A 14,441-nucleotide genomic window follows, 5' to 3' on the forward strand; every position below is an offset into this window, starting at 1 on the left:
CATCTGATCCCCATAAAGCTCTGAATAGAGGATGGGATTTTTTTCTGTTACTGAGGGTTAACTCTGGGGCCCAAGATAAATAACTTGCTTAAAGTCACACAGCAACACTGTTACCTGATTATCATAGGAAGGGAAGCCCCAAGGGATACTGAGAGTTTAGCTCATGCGATGCTCAAAATTCACTCTCCCCTTCCCAGGACACCACAGGATCTTATCTGTCAGGCAGTGCTTTTCTTTTCACTGGGCCTCAGTTTTCCTCTCAGGAAAATGGGCACGAGGATACACATCACTCACTGAGGGAAGGACTTTCTGGACTGTGTCCCAAAGCCCTCGAGAGATCACCAGTTCTACCCAAGAAGTTTCAAAGAAGAGAGAGATGGAGCTGTCCTTGGGGGAGTAGGGTGCCATGGTGACAGAAGCCCTGACAACTGGGAGTGGGGAGCCCAGAGGGGCCCTCAGGCAGAGGACTAAGGGAATGAGGGGAGAGGAGGACAGAGGGCGGCTCGGCCTCATCGGCCCCTCTCAACTGTCAAGAGATGCATGCCCCAGTTTCAGTCACAGAGGGTGGCGGGGGCCAAAAAAGGACTTCATGGCTCATGCCTGAAGGACCTCCCCACACATGCTGGCATGTTCTTCTATTTCTCCTGCTGAGAACGGCAACTGGCAGATAGGGCAGTGGACCCAGGAAATGGGTGGAGAGCTCTCTGGGGAGGACACCCACAGGACAGATGGCGATGAAGATGGTGACGAGGAGGGAGAGGCTGGGGGAGGTGGGGAGGTCTCTCCACAAGTGGCAGCGTGCTGGGGAAGCATCTCAATGCTGAAGGAGCCTGAGGGGGTGAGGAGAGAAGGAGGTGAGAAAACTGGGCTCCCGGGCAGGATGCCACCCCCCAGCAGCCTGATGGGAACATCTGCTGTCAAAATGCAGCTGTTTTTGCAGGAAATTTACGGGGGTTGAACATTTTACACCTGAGAGATGCTACCCAGTCATGAATCCACCAGGCGCTTCTAGTGTTTACTATGTGCCTGACACTGTGCTAGGAGCTGAGGGACGTAAGCCTAGGCCTGTCCTCATGGACTATGGCGTCTGGGGTAAAGATAAGCTATGACCACAAGGAACTGTGACACAAAGCAGAGGGTGACACGTGCTAAGCCCCGGGGAATCAAAGAATGCTGCAGGAGCTCAGCTGGGAGAGATTATCGGAGGTCAGAGAAGACTTGGCAAGTAAGTACCATTTGAACAGAGACTTAGAGAGGAAGCAGAATTTGGTCATGGAGGAAGATGTTATGAATGAAATCCTAGGCCTCTCTGATAGTGTTTTACTTTACTTTGTTTCATATTCCTCTGAGGGCAGGGCCGATGTTCCTTCCTCTGCTTGGTGAACACAATGTGAGTAGGTGTTCAAAACAGACTTGTACGTAACTGCAGAGGACAGAGGCCAGGTATCCAAGTTCACACGTCTCCTGGCAGCATTCCCAGATCTCCCATTCCTCCTTCAAGGGATGCCTAGGACTCCCCCAACACCCCCTGAGCCCGAGAAGCTTACCTGCACAAATGGGGCACTATATATATGTCTGTGCTACTCTCTCGCTTTGTCTCAGCTTCCCCTTCACCCCCCGCCCACATCTTCTTTATCTGTTCATCTTCCCGTGGACATTTAGGTTGCTTCCATGACCTGGCTATTGTAAATACAGCTTCAGTGAACATTGGGCTGCATGTGTCTTTTTGAATTATGCTTTTCTCTGGATATATGCCCAGTCGTGGGATTGCTGGGTCATATGGTAATTCTATTTTTGGTTGTTCAAGGAACCTCCATACTGTTCTCCATAGCAGGTGTACCAATTTACATCTGGTGTGATAGCTTTTTAAGTGAAGTTTGAGGTGATCCACTAAGGGTCAGGACCTGAAGCTTAAGAGACTGGCCCAGGGGCCACTTTGAGTTGTCTGAGGCAGCCTTCTCCATCAGTGGGAATGAGATTTATCCCAGCTGACCTTTCCTCCTATAGCATGCGTGAGAAGGCTGTTCGAGAGCTGCTTACCCGGCACTGCCAACTGTTGGAGACCCCTGAATCTTGGGCTAAGGAGACTTTCCTGACTGAGAAGCTTTGTGTGCCTGCTGAATGGATTCATGAGGCCAAAGCAGTGCGAGCACACATGGAATCCGACAAGCACTTGGAGGCCCTCTATTTATTTAAAGCAGGGCACTGGAACCGCTGCCACAGACTCATCATCCGACACTTAGCTTCTGGTGAGTGCTATAGACGAGGGCCTATGTCTGCTGGAATTACCCCCAGTTCTTCCGGTCTCTGAGCCCATGGTGAGTCACGCCAGAGATGATGCTCAGTACAGGGACATGGCAGACTTGAATCAGATCACACAAAAGCTCTCTGTGCAGAAGACGCTTGGTGAGGGTGAGGGGCAGGGGTCAACAGCGATATTGTTACATTCGCATTTGCCAGGAATATTCTTGATATTCACTCGTTATGTTAAGCTCTTTGTTTATTTGGGGAGTTTTACTCAGCGACATCAGAAATATCGGTTTGGAAAAGTGAAGCCAGAAATTCATCACAGTTTTCTTTAGAGAATTTCAAAATATCTACTGTAATTCTCAAGTCTAAACCAACATAATTTTCCTTTTCTTCCTGTCTTGGATTTCTACCATGTCATTCCTCTGTGCACTTTTGGTCAATATTTTGTTTCTTCAGATGCCATTATTAATGAGAACTATGACTACCTGAAGGGGTTCTTGGAAGACCTGGCACCTCCAGAGCGCAGCAGCCTAATCCAGGACTGGGAAACATCTGGGCTTGTTTACCTGGACTACATTCGGGTCATTGAAATGCTCCATCATATACAGCAGGTACCCAAGTTCCTTAAACCACAGCCTGGTTTTCCCTTTCTCTGGCCTGTAAAGCCAGAGACCTCCAAAGGCTTGAGCAACGACTTGAAAAACTCACTGGCAGAGATCGCACTGCCAGTGCAAGAGGGATGTTTTGTTGAAGCTGATTTGATGTAGCTATTATGACAGCTGTCAGAACGTTAAAGCATTTTTTTGTGCTTATTGCCAAGTAGCGTGTACAGTGGACATTCCTAAGGCTTATCTGGAGTCAGTCTCCTCCCCCTTGTCCTCCCCTTTTCTCCTAGTTTTAAGTGAGAAGTTTAGGGTTGAGAGAGACAGTAAGGTCAGAGATTTGGTGAGGATGTTTCACACAACATTTGGCATGAAAGTAACTGTGATTTCTTTTGAAACAAAGTCACAGTTGCTGTTAATATCTGCATTAATAATTAAATGCTAATTCTTAGTTGGAGTCAGGAGACTTAAGTGCTGGTTTGGGCTCCACCTCTCATTGTGTGCTCTTAAGTCAATACCATGTCTGTGAACCCAGATTTATGTAGATTTTTGGTGCTGTGTTAAAGCTTGCTAGTTACATGGTTCATGAATGGTGATTTCAAGACTTTCACAGTCCTAGGCCCTGTACACTGTATTCTTTCCTGTTGTGTATAATTGCTAAGCTCTTGTCTTGTCCTCAGCAGCTAGGCTGGATGGTGGTGACATGGCACTGCCGTCCAGCTTCTTGGGTTTTCCCCTCCCTCACCTCATTCTTAAATAAGTGTTGCACAGTCGGTCTATGGGTAGGATTGGAGCGATGGGAGCTCCTCTTGGCCTAATTAGTTTTTCTGCTTCTTTGTAGGTGGATTGCTCAGGTTATGAGCTAGAGCAGTTACACACCAAAGTGACCTCCCTGTGCAACCGCGTAGAGCAGATCCAGTGTCACAATGCCAAGGATCGCCTGGCTCAGTCAGGTCAGCCTCCTCCCCCTTCCTGCCTGGTCACTGCCTGTCTTTATGATTATTGGAGCCCCACCTCACCCCCAGTCCTTTGGTGCTCACTCTGCTCTTTTTCTCCAGATATGGCCAAACGCGTAGCCAACCTGCTGCGGGTGGTACTGAGCCTTCAGCATGCCCCTGATGCAACCTCCGACTCAACGCCAGACCCTCAGCGAGTCCCTTTGCGCCTCTTGGCTCCCCATATTGGCCGGCTCCCCATGCCTGAGGACTATGCCTTGGAGGAACTGCGCGGCCTCACGCAGTCCTACCTGCGGGAACTGACTGTTGGGAGCCAGTGAGCCCCAGGCTCCTCCCACCACACTCACATGCTCATCCACACTCACCACACAGAGGTTCCCTGCATTGAGTTTATTGGCACCGTTTACCATTCTCTGGGTTGGCTGTGGAATCCACCCTCCCTTCCTGCTGCCCAAGCAGCAACCTCCAGTTGTTCAGGGCTTTCTTATACTAAATATAGCATAAGGGCTTTTGGTACCCCAAAAATGGAGCCAAGTCTCTTTTTACCATCCTGAAGACTGTTCTTTTTTTCCCTTTTTTTTTTTTTTTTTTAATGGTCAGTAAAGCACCTTTGGCCGAATTCCCCAATCCCCAAAGAACTAGGGAATGCTTTTCCTCCCTCAGCCATTCTGGATCTTGTGACTCTCAACGCCAACCTGCTACCCTACTCCTACTCCTGCCCTTTTATACTAGGACTGTTTAAAATGAGTGGGATAGGTGGTGGGACAAATGTGATCTAGGTCTGTCCTTCCTTAACAGGTGAACTATCCACAGAAGGAAAGAGAATCTGTCTCTGAAGTAGGTTGATGATTAACACTGACTTTTGGAGTCAGAGGAGGATTGGACTGAGGAAGCAGAACAGGGTCTTTCTGACTCATTTAGGGTAGAAGTGAGTGCCTGCCATGGAGGGGTGGGGCTCCAAGGCTTGATTGTTCTTGTCTTGAATGTTCCATGAACACCAAACCTTCCCTATGCAGGAGCCCTTGGTCACAGATCACACGTCTCTGGGAAACTCCCAGAACTCAGTTTGGTGCCTGGTTTTCAGACATCTTGCTAGGCCTCCTCCTGTCTGGATTTGCCTGAAGAGTTTGGATGAATCGTGGCAGGTTTGGTAGCCCTCCCTGTCCCTCCCATTCTAGCCCAAAGCATTTCCCACCCTCCATCTACAGTTCCAGAAGGTAAAATTGTCACTGAGGCAGGCAAGGAGCTGGGCTTCAGGCGCAGGCAGAGGGCCTTTGCTACACTGCTGCCCACAGCTATGGGGAGCCCCAGGTAACAGCCTGAGACTGCTGGTGTTGGGGCTGTCACAGACAACGTGGCCACGCCTGGGTCTTTATGCATGAAGATTATGTAAAGGTTTTTATTAAAAAGTATATATATATATATATATAAATAAATGATCTAGATTATTTTCCTCTTTTTCTGAAGCTACTTTCTTAAATAAATGAAACGTTTATAGCATATCTGGTATTGGCTTTCCTTTTGTGTTTTTGAGCCTTCTTGTCCCAAGGAGTTTTATGATGGCCTTGTTTAATTTTCAATCTAAAGAGAGACTCGCTGTGGGTTAATGAGAGAATAGTTGCAGACTAGATCAAAGGCTAGGTTTATAAGGGTCAATTTGGGGCAGGGGGTTAAGATTATTGATGAACCCTGGCTGCTGTACATTTATATATATGCCCTTAGATTCCTAGTGGGGGATGGGATGTGGTCTCAAATTGCCCAGTAAAATATACTTAGTATTCAAATATTCTGTTCTTCTGCTCTGGGGTTTTTGTTTTTAAATCTTGGCATTTCACCTTTCAGTTTACATTGTGTAAAAGAGATAATGATCCCTGATGTTGCTACTTCACAGAGCTGTTCTTGAGATCAAATGAGGCTGATGAGTAGGTTGGTCGGTTGGTTGTTGATTGGTTCTGTTAAATTGAAGATATGAGCAATTTCCAATTAGAATTGGGCCAGAGATTTCTGGAACATAGAGGAGATGAGAAAGCAGATTGGGTCTTCCTGATGGCTGGGGCTTCACTTTAATTTGGGCGCCTCCAGACAAGGGTTACTCAGTGGGGAATCTCCCACCATTACTGACTGACTGAAACCGAGCGAGTGAGTCACGGAGCATTGCTGGACTTAGAGCAAAGAATTTGTTGTGCGTTCCTCACCAGAAGTGTTTTGTGAAAAGTGAGTGCTTTAGAAGCGATTAGCCTTTAGAAATGTTAAGCATTGTGAATATGGGCAGTATTTCCTCTAAGGACAAGTATTTCCTTAAAAGAAAAAAAAGAAAAACCTAAAATATTTATCACAGCAGCAATTTGCGTCACAGAGAATAGACTTCCAGTTTAAAGTGAATGATAAAGATGATAAACGGTCTTTCTTCTATGTTTCAAAATCCCGATGAAACATATTTTTAAAAATTTAAGTTTCTCAAAAATATAAAAATAAGAACCAGTTGTCTCAAAACTCAACATAGCTGTGGAATCCACCACCTCATAGAATGTTCAAAATATTTCCTCAGCAGGATGCTGGAATAATGCTAAAATCAAAGTGAACAGAGGTCTGAAGATTAAATGCTGGGTTAGTAGAGCCAAGATTTGCAAGTGTAACTGCTCTTTTTTAGATGTTTTACCCTGACACATTTTGTTACTTTGAGTTTCCAGGAAATTATTTCAGATTTTTTTTATTTGTTGTCTTTCAAAGAATCAGCTCTCAGACTTTACAGTTTTACTGGCGTTCTATATTGTAATATATTCATTTCTGCTTTAAAAAGTCATTTCTTACACTTTCTTCAGTGTTGGTTTTTTTGTTGTTTTTTTGGCTTCCCTGGGTGGGCCCATTTCCTAAGTGTTTTTGCTCTCCCAGCTGAGCTATTTCAGCTGCCTCCTAAGTGTTTTTAAAAATCTTTTATTGTACAAATTTTCACCCATACGAAAGTAAAATGATGTCTCAGTTTTTTATTTTTTTAATAATTTTTTATTATCTATTTTCTTCGTTTTTCAATCTTATTTAATCTTTACGTAACCCCATTCTTATTCCTACCCATCCCCCTACCCCATGGTACTTCTCAGGGAGATCATCATTTCATCAGTACCTAAGCATTTCTAACATAAATTTTTATAAATATAATCACAATACCATTGTCATACCTAACAAAATTAATAATAATTGCTAAATATTAACTAATACCCTCTGCATTTTCAAATTTCCCCAGTATCTCAAAAGTAAATGTTATTACAGTTGATTTCTTTAAATCAGAATCTAAACAGGGTCCACACTTTGCATTTGGTTGGTAAGTCTCTTGAATCTCTTTTAAATCTATTAACAGTTCTCCTCTCTCCTTTATTTGGTGAAGTACCGGGGACATTCGTCCATTAGCATAGAGGGCCAGGGGCTTCTAGATTTGGCTGACTGTTCTTCTGCCTCCCTTACTTGCCATATACCACTGGTTAGATCTAGAGACTTGATTAGGTTCAGGGTCCTTCTTGTAAGTCGTGCTATGTTTCAGTGCTATGGAAGACACTGTCTCACTGTTCCACTTTTAATGATGTTAAGGTTGTTGATTCAGGTGTTGTCAGCCTGATTCACCCTTTATAAAGTTTCCGTCAACCTTCCACCTAATAATATCATGACCAAGATTCACTGTTTTCATTATTGCACATTCCTTATCTTTTTATATGTGGTGATTCAGTATTTTCAAGAGAGAGACTTAAATCAGTTATTGTTCAGGTCCTTTTTTTTTATTATTATTTCCATAATGGGTTTTTTAAAACTACCCACCAACTTTTAGAATTATTTTTTTCAAATTAACATTTTCACCCCAAAACATACTAAATATGTTGTAAGAAATATTTCAACATTTTTTCAGATAAACACAGCAATTTTTCTATAACTCTTCAATCTGTTCTATGCATGTGCTATTTCCATGTGTTTTGAAGCACTCTTTATTTTGCCCTAGAGGTATTCTGCTGCAAAATGTTATTTTTAAGTGTACTTTGAGAGTAAGACGACCTTGTGCCCCCAAAAGATGGAATAACTGCTGAAGGAAATGGTATAGAAAGAAAAATGCATCTTTTTTCCCCACACCCATCCCTGCAACATCTACCACTCACTTTTTTTAAAAATTAATTTTATTTGTTTATTGGCTGCATTGGTCTTTGTTGCTGCACACAGGCTTTCTCTAGTTGTGGTGAGCGGGGGTGGGGGGAGCGCTACTCTTCATTGTGGTGCATGGGCTCCTCATTGTGGTGGCTTCTCTTTGCGGAGTACAGGCTCTAGTTGTGGCTCTCAGGCTCTAGAGCGCAGGCTCAATAGTTGTGGTACACAGGCTTAGTTGCTCCGCAGCATGTGTGATCTTCCCAGAGCAGGGCTCGAACCTGTGTCCCCTGCATTGGCAGGTGGATTCTTTACCACTGCACCACCTAGGAAGTCCCTGCAACTCACTCTTAAGTCTTGTCTTCCTCCTTTGGTTTGTTTTTTGTCCATGTCACATGGCTTGCAGGATCTTTAGTTGCAGCGTGCAAACTCTTACTTGCAGCATGTGGGATCTAGTTCCCTGACCAGGGATTGAACCTGGGCCCCCTGCATTGGGAACTCAGAGTCTTAGCCACTGGACCACCAGGGAATTCCGTACCTGCTCATTCTTGATAGTCCTCTTGTTCTTTCATTTTTCAATCCTCATTTATTTCTTACATCATATTACACATACTTCTGTGTTGTCTTTAAAAGAGGCAGTATAATTGTAGCACAGTGTAGTGTAGGGATGGACTCTATCCCAATTATATTCAAATCCTGGGTCCACTGGAATATACTATGGAATCGGCTAAGTTATTCCTGTGCCTCAGTTACCTCATTTGTAAAATGGAATCAATAATAATATTTACTTCATAGGGTGTTGTGAGAATTACAGATTAATATATGTTAAAGTGCTTAGAGCAATGCCCAAAATACATTAACTACTCAAGTTATCATTAATATATCCAATATCTGTGATCTCTTGCTTGTTTCTATAAATGTTTTTATTTCAGCTAACTCATTCATGATGGATTATGACATTTTGATAACAGCTTTATTGATAGAATTCCCATACCATACGATTACCCACTTAATGTGTACAATTAGTTTAGCTATATTCACAGAGTTGTGCAGCCATCACCACACAAGCAATTTTAGAACATCTTCATCATCCCTAAAAGAAAACCCATAGCTTTCAGCCATCATTCCCCAACCTTCCCAGACCTACACAACCACTAATCTACTTCCTGTCTCTATAGATTTGCCTATTCCGGACATTTCATATAAATGGAATCACACAATATGTGGCCTTTCGTAACTGGCTTCTCTCACTTAGCATAAGACTTTCAAGATTCATCCATGTTGTAGCATATATCAGTACTTCATTCCTTTTTACGGCCATATAATACTTGACTGTATGGAATACCACATTCTGCAAAATTATCCACACTCTGGTTCTATTAAAACTTCTGTTGGCCGCACTGTCTTTTCAGTGCTTTCTGTTCAAGGCTACTGTCTCCCCAGTCACTGCTGTGCAGGTGTAAACGTGTTACATCAGTTCATTTGTAACTGCAGTGCGAGCAAAAATGGATGCCCCACTTGTGATTTATAGGAAAGAAGAGCTGCGTGCAGTGATTCGTTTTTTGTGGTCCAAGGGTGTACCTGGTGCCGTTATTTATCGAAGACTTTGTGTGCAGTATGGAGAAAGTGTTTTGTTATGAAGAAGTGTGTATGAATGGATAGAGAAGTTCAAGGAAGGTCGTACAAGTATTAGCCATCAAGAAGGAGCCAGATTCACTTCTGATGAAGAAACAAAGACAGCAGTGCATTTGTGGCTCGCAGCTCAGCCTAAAACATTTAATGAGGGAATATGAAAGCTTGTTGACAGATGGACAAAGTGTATTGAAAAGCAAGGAGATTATGTTGAAAAATGATGTATTTGTCTTTTCTAAAAGTTAATTAAAATAAATTCTACAGCCAGAGTGCTGATAATTTGACTCATCCTTGTATTTATATATTTCATCAGTATCTAACACCATATACAAAAATTAAGTCAAAATAGATCAAAGACTTAAATGTAAGGCCTAAAATTGTAAAATTCTTAGGGACTTCCCTGGTTGTCCAGTGGTTAGGACTCCATACTCCCAATGCAGGGGACCTGGGTTCAATCCCTGGAAGGCAACTAGATCCCACATGCCACAACTAAAAGATCCCGCACTTGGCAAGATAGATCCCGTGTGCTGCAACTAAGGCCCAGTGCAGTGACTAAGGCCTGGTGCAGCGAAATTAATACATACATAAATATTTAAATAAGTAAAGTTATAAAACTCAGAAGAAAATATAGGGTAAAATCTTAACGTTGGATGTGGTAATGATCTCTTGGATATGACACCAAAGGCACAGCAACAAAAGAAAAAAATAGACCAAATGAACTACATGAAAATTGTAAAATTTGTTCATTCAAAAGACACTAAGTAAAAAGGCAACCTAGAGAATGGGAGAAATATTTGCAAATTATTTATCCGATAAGGGATTAATATCCAGAATATATAGAGGACTCCTAGAAATCAACAACAAAAAGAAGAAAAAAAAAAAACAATTTCATAATGGACAAAGTAAGGAGAAGCTGGGACAAAGTGAAAGAGTAGTATTGATATTTATACACTACCAAATGTAAAACAGATGGCTATGGGAAGCAACTGCTTCACACAGGGGGATCTACTCAGTGATTGGTGATGACCTAGGGGGGTGGGCTAGAGAGGGTGGGAGGGGGCTCAAGAGGGAGGGGACATGGGGATATGTGTATGAATACAGCTGATTCACTCTGGTACAGTGGAAGCTGGCACAACTGTGTAAAGCTATTATACTCCAATAAAGATCAAAAGAAAGAAAAAAAAGAAAATACAACAAATAAATGGAGAAATGTTCCAAGAGAAATTAAAGAAATACAAAACAGAAAAACAAAATGGACAAAGGACTTGAATAGACATTTCTCCAAAGAGGATATAGAAATGGTCAATAAGCACATGAAAAGATGCTCAACATCACGAATTATCAGGGAGATGCAAATCAAAACTATGAATGAGATACCACCTCATACCTATTAGGATGGCCGTTATCAAAACCACAGAAAATAACAAATTTTGGTGAGGATGTGGAGAAATTGGAAGCCTTGTGCATTGTTAATGGGGATGTATTGGGTGGGCCAAAGTTTTCTTCATTTTTTTCTGTAAGATGGCTCTAGTAGCACTTGGTTGTCTTGAACTTCATTCGAAACAGTTTTGTTAGAGTGTATGTGACAGCTGTCATATCAGCGTGCATTTAAAAAATATTGAAGATAGAAAAGCAACATTTTTGGCATATTATGCTTTATTTCAAGAAAAGTAAAAACGCAACTGAAATGCAAAAAGATTTGTGCAGTGTATGGAGAAGGTGCTGTGACTGACTGAACATGTGAAAAGTGGTTTGCGAAGTTTCGTGCTAGAGATTTCTCGCTGGACGATGCTCCATGGTTGGGTAGACCAGTTGAAGTTGATAGCCATCAAAGAGAAACAATAATTGAGAACAATCAACATTATACCACGCAGGAGCTAGCCAACATACTCAAAATACCAAATCAAGCATTGAAAATTAATTGCACCAGCTTGGTTGGGTGAATAGCTTTGATTTGGGTTCCACATAAGCAGAAAAAACCTTCTTGACCATATTTTCTCATGTAATTCTCTACTTAAACGTACTGAAAACATTCCACTTTTAAAACAAATTGTTATGGGCAATGAAAAGTGGATACTGTACAATCATGTGGAATGGAAGAGATCGTGGGCCAAGCGAAATGAACCACCACCAAAGGCCAGTCTTCATCCAAAGAAGGTGATGTTGTATATATGGTGGGATTGGAAGGGAGTCCTCTATTTTGAGCTCCTCCTGGAAAACCAAACAATTAATTCCAACAAGTACTGCTCCCAGTTAGACCAACTGAAAGCAGCACTCGACAAAAAATCAGAATTAGTCAACAGAAAACACATAATCTTCCATCAGGATAACACAAGACCCTCATGTTTCTTTGTTGATGAGGCAAAACTGTTACAGCTTGGGTGGGAAGTTCTGATTCACCCGGTATTCACTAGACTTTGCACCTTCGGATTTCCATTTACTTAGGTCTTTACAAAATTCTCTTAATGGAAAAAATTTCAATTCCCTGGAAGACTGTAAAAGACACCTGGAACAATTCTTTGCTCAGAAAGATACAAAGTTCTGGGAAGATGGAATTATGAAGTTGCCTGGAAAATGGCAGAAGGTAGTGGAACGAAAGGGTGAATATAAAGTTCTTGGTGAAAATGAAAAATAAGTCTTTTATTTTTACTTAAAACTGAAGGCACTTTTTGGCCAGCCCAATAAAAATGTATGTCCGCTGTGGAAAACAGTAAGGCAATTCTTAAAAAACTTAAAAACCGAATTACCATATCCAGCGATTCCACTTCTGAGTATATATCCAAAAGAATTGAAAGCAGAATCTTGAAGAGATATTTGTACATCCATGTTCACAGCAGCATTTTTCACAATAGCTGAAATGTGAAGGCAACCCGCGTGCCCATCAAGAGATGGATGGATAAGCAAAATGTGATATATACATACACTAGAATATTATTCAGCCTTAAAAAGGAAGGAAATTCTGACATATGCTACAACATGGATGAAACTTTAGGACATCATATGAAGTGAAATAAGCCAGACACAAAAGACAAATACTGGGAATTCCCTGGCGGTCCAGTGGTTAGGACTCTGTGCTTCCACTGAGGAGCGCACAGGTTCCATCCCAGGTTGGGGAACTAAGATCCCTGAAGTCGCACAGCGCAGCCAAAGGAAAAAAGATAAATACTGACATGATTGCATAGAGACAGAGAGTGGAACGGTAGTTGCCAGGGGCTGGGGCTTACAAATCTAAGTGTGTGTTTCTGAAGATATCCTGACTGACTAACTCCCTGGGACCATAGTGCAAATATTGCTGATTGCTGTGCGTCAGGCAAGGTACTACGTGTAAACCCACCCAATATAATTCAAAATGGAGGAACACCTGTCAAGGGCAAGTCTCTTCCAGACAACCAAGAACTGGAAAATTACTGAAGACAGCAGGATTATTCTTGGAAAAACCACATCCTATAGAGATACAGCCAGCCTGGATACTTATGCGGACCGGGATCGATACGAGCTCACCCCCTTTCCTGCATCTTGCCCTTAAAACTCAATAAAAAACACAAACCCCACCCTTCGTCTGGCCCCTTTCCTCCCTTAGAAAGTGAATAAAAGCTTCCTTTTCTTCCCTTGTTAATACTTCTGTGAATTCTTTCACAACCCGTGTCGGCTCACCTAACACCAGGTACTTGCCTTGCATTACCAGGTTGTCTCATTTAATTCTTACAACAATTATTTAGACGAGGACTGTTAATCCCACTATCCCGTTTGATAAAACTGAAACCCGGAGAGTTTCAGGGTCTTACCCAGGTCAGACAGCTCATAGGACAGAGCCGAAAAGTAACTCTAAAGCCTGTATTTTCCCTGTCATCCAACACCGCCCGTGATGTTTGAGCACAGGGAGAATACTGCGATGGCTGTGGGCACTCAGAGGTGAGGATGGGGGCTGCATCTCCTGCTTTGTGGGGCCATCTGGAGCAGCTTGAGGCTTGGCACCACTCTCAGCAGGAGGGCAGAGCTTGCTTGGCACAAAGCACCCAACCTAGACAGATATGTTCAGTCCCTAACTGAGGGCACAGCTGACAGTCTAAAGGGAGCCTCAAGAATTTAGTAATGATGACAGAGCTGGGAGGACAGCATCCACAGGCCCTGTCCTGACCTGGCATCTCTGTACCCTCCAACCCCCCCAAGCTGGGCCTGAGCTGAGCCTGGGTGCTACCTTCCAGAATTTGAATAATTCAGGTCCCAGTGACCTGAGGTGTCAGTTTCAAGTGCTCTGTTCCCATGGACACAGGTGTCCCAACTCTGTAATTAAGGTAATGAAAGGGAAAGGGAAAGGGGCCTGCTGTCCTGTGCCTCAGAGGGCTGAGGGCTGATGGAGCCCCTGCCCCTGTCCTGCTGAGAATGCACGCGGCTCACCCAGAGTCAGGTGTGGGGAAGGCCTTGAGGATGTCAAGGGGGCTGAAAAAGAGGTAGGAGAAAGGAAGAGAGAGTGGAAAGAGGAAGACCAGAGGCAGTGAGGCAGAGACCAAGAAAGAGTCATAGAGAGACAGGTAGAAGGAAACAGAGACAGAGAGGCTGAGTAAGAGGTAAAGGGAGTGGGGGGCAAAGAGCAGGGCAGAGGCAGAGGCCAGGAGAAGCAAAGACCAGCAGAGAAGGAGAAACAGTCGATGCCAAGGCCCAAGTACTAAAATCCCAGGGCAGGTACAAATAGGAGGGTCAGTAACTGGAAGGGCTGCAGGGCTCCCTGGAGGGTAGTTGGACCCACAAGAGATCTGTCTTCCTTCTGACTTCCAGGGATTGTCCACAACTTCCTTGCCAGCAGGGCCTGATGCTGCCGTAGGTCGGGCCAGAAGGCTCATACCCGGAGACCTGCCCCTCCTCTGGCTGTGGCAAGGCC

General features: G+C 43.4%; 1 protein-coding gene across 1 annotated transcript; it reads left to right on the forward strand.

Annotated features, from left to right (window-relative positions):
- The first annotated feature begins 1,662 nt into the window (after window positions 1-1,662).
- Window positions 1,663-5,118, forward strand: LOC130859918 (nuclear pore complex protein Nup98-Nup96-like). The gene is made up of 4 exons (XM_057747472.1): window positions 1,663-2,249; window positions 2,707-2,861; window positions 3,694-3,805; window positions 3,911-5,118. Exons 1-4 carry the CDS (start codon window positions 1,973-1,975, stop codon window positions 4,126-4,128), a joined length of 762 nt encoding a protein of 253 aa, XP_057603455.1. The 5' UTR covers window positions 1,663-1,972; the 3' UTR covers window positions 4,129-5,118.
- The last annotated feature ends 9,323 nt before the right edge of the window (window positions 5,119-14,441 follow it).

The sequence above is a fragment of the Hippopotamus amphibius genome, chromosome 9, assembly GCF_030028045.1.
Source record: "Hippopotamus amphibius kiboko isolate mHipAmp2 chromosome 9, mHipAmp2.hap2, whole genome shotgun sequence".
NCBI classification, from domain to species: Eukaryota; Metazoa; Chordata; class Mammalia; order Artiodactyla; family Hippopotamidae; genus Hippopotamus; species Hippopotamus amphibius.